Genomic DNA, 5,178 nt, shown 5'->3' with positions numbered 1-5,178 from the left:
AAACAGTAAGACATTCCTTTTGGGAAGAATAATGTTACGCACAAAGAGAAAGACCAAGGGAGAAATTTCCTTTCAGAAAGATGTTATAGAGGAAGGAAAGTAAAGAAACTCCCTTTGAAAAAAAATCACCTACCTAGAAGATTGTTTCAGAAAGAAAATTTGAGTGATGAGAATTCTTTCCGAAAAGACGACAAAGAAAAATTCTTTCGGAAGTCAAAATCTCTCTCGAATAAAAAACAAGCGTAAAGTGATTACTGCACCAAACACTTCAATTTATAGCAGTCTTTGAATGTGGGAAATGTCTCAAAAAGTGTGTCTTTCCAAAGTTTTCTTGGGGAAAAAACAAAATTATTCTTCATTTTTTACTCTAAAGTACAAAAATAATGAGTGGGGGGTAATTGTGGTACCCCATGATCGAAAAAGCGAAGGAGGTTCTTTTGGAAAGGCCTTTTCCGAAGGGCCAGGGTTCTTTCCGAAAGGTTTCTCCTTGGAAAGAACTCTTCTTTCAAAAAGAAGCCTTTTGAAAAGGAGAAGTGTCTTTCTTTCCAAAACAAAGCATAACCAATCAACATGTGCCCATTGGCACCTGTAATCACAAAGAGCCCTATAAAAGCCATATTATAGCACTCAAAAGCAGACTTTTGGTAATCATTCACCACCCTAACTTTTCTTTCCGAATCTTTGGTTTTCTTTCGGTAATACGCTTTTTCTCGGTAGCAGACTTAAGCATCGGAGGGTATTCGCGGGTGGAAATCTCCCGCAAGCCTTTTGACCTTTGTTAGTTGTTCGCAGTTATCTCTAAAAGCCCTCATTGTCCTTTTTGAGAGAGGTCCCAAACTCTCTTTCGAAAGCCCTACATCGTCTTTTCTGAGAAAGGCATTAATCGACCATTTTTAAAAGACCCCTTCAAAAAACCCCTAGTCATTTCAGAAAGACCTTTTCGGGAAGCCCTTAATCCTTTCAAAAATACCTTTTTAGGACACCGTGACCTTTGGCTGGCTGACTCCTAGTGATGTCGGAATCTTTCATTGCAGTTTTTCTTGTTTCATAAAAATTCTAATTATTGTATTTTTTGACAACAACAATAATTATCATTTTAATCGAGTAAGAAAATGTTTAGTTGAGTAACAATTAACAAATATTGTACTTGATTTATTTTTTATTTTTAATCAAGTAAAACTTAAATATTTAATTGAAATGACATTAATATATGATAGAATGACTTTTATTGAAAAATTAAATAGTTATTCAACTAAGTGGTATATTAGTTGAGTAATTGTAATATTTAATTTAAGTACTAAGTAATAAATATGAATTAAAATGAAATTTTTTTAATTGTATAATTAAATTTTAAAAAATTATTAGTTAGTAACTGTATATCTCAATCGAGTAATACTTAGTTTACTCTACTAATGTTATATTAAATTTTAAAAAATTAATTATTACAAATAATATTAAATACACATTCTAAGTATTTTATCTACCCATAAAATATATAAATTGACATACACTGTAAACTTTATAATAATAGAGATTAATATTTTTATATTTTATATATTATAAATATAAATTATAAAAACACACCCTATAAATATTTATTTTTCTAGAAACCTAATTCTGATTCCCAATTGCCTTTGTATTGAATTTGAAGAGCAGAAGAGGGATGAACGAGAACGGAATGAGAGCGGTGACAGCTGCCTCTCGCTCTCGGCTTCAGAGAAAGGAAGAAGAGTTGTGAACGGAATAAGAACGAAGAACTAAGCCGCCAACTCTCTGAAGCCTCTCGCCGTCTCTCACCGCGGCCCTCTTCACCTCCTCTCACCGCGGCCCTACCACCGCCGCCGTCTCTCACCGGTCAGGGGCGGATCCAGGGGAGCCCGTGCCACCCTCAGCCCCTGCACATTGATTATCAGGTTGGGTTGATTTAGATATATTTGTTGATTTTTTTATTGTCATCAGTTTAATTAAGTTTTTTTAAACCAAAAATTTGATAAACTTCAGGCTGAGCCCGAGCCACATCCGAGAGCGAGAGCTCGGGCAAGGTATTGGATTTGTGTTGGTGTGTGACTTTCTTTTTGATTTGTTTCCTCATCTCTTTCCTTTTTCTTAGGAAAGGGAGATCTCTTTAACAAGTCTCTGGTTGTACCATTACTTTGGTGAAAGATGGCCTGATGTTGATGTTCTATTGCAGATATGTATGATAATTCAAGAGCTCGGCCTGGGGTACCAAGACAACCTCCAAACCCACAGCCAAATCCATTTGGCAATGCATTTGTTGGATCTGGGTCAGGACTTATAAGAGGTGGATTGGGTGCTTATGGAGAGAAAATTTTAGGATCAAGTTCAGAGTATGTGCAAAGCAATGTAAGTAATGTACTACGGCTATGAATTGTGTGCTTATATTATTGTTAGATTGAAGGAAAGGATGGTGTTGAATTTAGTAACATTGCCAATTATGTGATGAATTTTCGAAGGTCATTTCTGCTCTGTAATACTAGTGGCCTATTTATTGCATTTTTAATGATCCTTTAATTGATATGTTTGGTTGCAAAAGTTTTTGGGTACATGTTGCTTTCTATCAAGTGCCAAGATCCTTTAATTGATATATTTACTTAAAAAAAATTGATATATTTGGTTTTGGGTCCATGTTGCTTTCTGACACGTGCCTATGGGGATTTGGAAGAAGCCATGTAAAATAACACCCATTTTGTTACTTACTGACATGTGCTGTATTATAATTTTATTTCTGAAAACAGATTATGTTATCAGCAGTTAAATGGGTTCTAGAGTGACTTCTTTTTGGTAAATTTAGTGCCTTGAGAAAGTCATTTGAATGCATTCTCCAGAAATATACAATTAAGTCCCATATAATTTAAAATATGGGGAAAAGTTGAAACTATACAGAACATTCTATGTCCTAGGGCTAAAACAATAACAATAACTACATATCAAGCCTTTATCTTATTATGTGCCATTGGCTCTATTTCCTGAGATTTGTATTTCGAGAAGAATTCTGTCCAGAAAAGTACAAAAAAAATTGAATTTCTAGTTAATTTAAAAAAAATTCATTTTAGAATAATTTTTGGGAAGATGACCTCAAAGGACTATGCTTAGTGTAAATATGCGTGTCTATTGATGTTCTGTGACTGGATTGTAACATTAATGGAATGATTCCATCTTTCCGCACTTGTTTTCACTTGTTCTAACCATGTATGATTTTGGCATTTAATTTGAAGTGGTTTTCTCACAGTTCCATTTTTCTTTGTTTATTCTGGATGATCAGATAAGCAGGTACTTCTCTGATCCCCAATACTATTTCCAAGTTAATGATCATTACGTGAGGAACAAATTGAAGGTTGTTCTCTTCCCATTTCTACACAGGGTAATTACTAATTCTATTACTTTTCCCTCTGTTCAGTTATTTTTCTCTTTGAAAGTAGTTAGGTTTTCCTAATCAACAATTTTTCAGGGCCATTGGACAAGGATCACAGAACCAGTAGGGGGCAGGCTTTCCTATAAGCCCCCAATCTATGATATAAATGCTCCAGATTTGTATATTCCACTGATGGCATTTGGTACCTATGTTGTTCTTGCTGGCTTCGCATTGGGTCTCCATGGAAAGTAAGTAGTAGCTTCACTTTAGTTGTTTTCTCACAAGAAGCTTTGTTTACAATTATTGGACCCCCTATAACCAATGGACAAGACTTTTTTTTTCCTTGCTTTTTACCTCCGATTCAAGCTTGGTTTAACCCCTTCATTGTGCATCTTGTAGCACATGGAATGAATCTGTTCTTTACTTGGTATATGAACAAATATCACCTCTATTCTCAGAATAGTAGGGAAAACTTTGTTTACAATTGCTCTAGATCATGATGCTGTATGGAAAATTTAAACAGCATGCACGTCATCTAAGGTAAAAAGCTAGGTGAGGCGCTATGCTAGTGGTTTGTTGGCCATCTGAAGGTATTTGAGAGGCAACATAAGCAATCGCTCCCCCCCTTCCCCTTTTGGGACCCTAATGGTTGTTTTTGCCTACAACAAATGCTACCCAAATGATAGGTAATTTCAGTTACTTCAAATGATGATTCTCCAATGAGGCTAAATTGGGAAAAATGGTCTGTTACCTTTTCTTCATTTTGGTGTTTTCAGCACTCAGCTCTATTAATGTTTTGATTGTGTTTACTCGTCATTTGCTGCCAGGTTTAGCCCGGAAGCTCTCAATTGGCTGTTCATCAAGGGGCTGATGGGATGGTTTTTGCAAGTTTCTCTGCTTAATATGACATTGTTTTCATTGGGTAGTGGAGAGGCACCCTTGCTGGACATTGTGGCATATGCCGGCTATACCTTCACCGGGATTTGTATGGCTGTCCTAGGAAGAATTATGTGGAGCTACTCGTATTTCTTTTTAATACCATGGACGTGTTTGTGCATGGGAATCTTCCTAGTGAAGACAATGAAGAGAGTGCTTTTTGCAGAAGTGAGGAGCTACGACTCGAGCGGGCATCACTACCTCTTACTCTTTATTGCTTTGGCCCAATTCCCGCTTTCCATTTGGCTCGGCAACATTAGTCTCAATTGGCTGTTCTAAAATGCCTCTTTCCTGTGATGCTGTTGGCTACAATTTTGCTTCTGTAGATGCATAATGAGTGTTTACGTTTTAATTTTGAGTGCATTTGCTCAGTCCATTTTGATTCTGATTAAATTTGTACACCTAAATGCCTAAATACAGCCCGGATTTCAATTTTACCTTTAGTAGCCCCAAGAGAGTTGTGGATATGGATAAAAAATAGCAGATGTCTGATGTCATTGTTATTGAATCATTTTTATAATAATTTTTAGTTAATTCTTCTGTATAGCGGTTTGTTTCAGTTCATTAATATCCATACATTAAAAGAATATATCTATCAAAGTGAGTTATAAATTTATAATCGTAGAAATCTTCTGCCGTAATGCTAACATACGGGTCAGTGATATTAGCCACATGAAGGTTGGGCGGGTCATGGTCTAATTGAAACCCAATCGAGAGAATGGAGAAACTAATTTCAAACGAATGCAGCTGCCGGAATGTTGTGCATTCACTGGGAAGATGAGTTGCTCCTCTTAGTGATCGGTCTTGAAAGATTTGATTAAGAAAATCAGAAGCCCGGCCAAGAACATGGATTCTTTCAGGTCATTCCC

General features: G+C 36.1%; 1 protein-coding gene across 2 annotated transcripts; it reads left to right on the top strand.

Moving 5' to 3' along the window:
- The first annotated feature begins 1,623 nt into the window (after positions 1-1,623).
- On the top strand, positions 1,624-4,855 carry LOC127798759 (uncharacterized). 2 transcript variants are annotated; one of them, XM_052332355.1, is made up of 6 exons: positions 1,624-1,913; positions 2,002-2,059; positions 2,192-2,364; positions 3,284-3,382; positions 3,470-3,621; positions 4,201-4,855. In XM_052332355.1, the coding sequence occupies exons 3-6, from the start codon at positions 2,194-2,196 to the stop codon at positions 4,586-4,588; spliced, it is 810 nt and encodes a 269-aa protein (XP_052188315.1). In that variant the 5' UTR covers positions 1,624-1,913; positions 2,002-2,059; positions 2,192-2,193; the 3' UTR covers positions 4,589-4,855. The 2 variants fall into 2 exon arrangements, with proteins under 2 accessions (XP_052188315.1, XP_052188313.1); XM_052332353.1 differs by lacking the exon at positions 2,002-2,059.
- The last annotated feature ends 323 nt before the right edge of the window (positions 4,856-5,178 follow it).

This window comes from Diospyros lotus, chromosome 4 (genome assembly GCF_014633365.1).
Source record: "Diospyros lotus cultivar Yz01 chromosome 4, ASM1463336v1, whole genome shotgun sequence".
Classification (NCBI taxonomy): Eukaryota; Viridiplantae; Streptophyta; class Magnoliopsida; order Ericales; family Ebenaceae; genus Diospyros; species Diospyros lotus.
This window is presented reverse-complemented; position numbering and strand designations above follow the sequence as displayed.

Bases quoted from the DNA above. Each gene is read 5' to 3' on its own strand.
- LOC127798759 (XM_052332353.1), top strand. From the start codon at position 2,194: ATGTATGATAATTCAAGAGCTCGGCCTGGGGTACCAAGACAACCTCCA. The intron at 2,365-3,283 runs GTAAGTAATGTA...CTGGATGATCAG, and splicing joins CAGAGTATGTGCAAAGCAAT to ATAAGCAGGTACTTCTCTGA. The intron at 3,383-3,469 runs GTAATTACTAAT...ACAATTTTTCAG, and splicing joins TCTTCCCATTTCTACACAGG to GGCCATTGGACAAGGATCAC.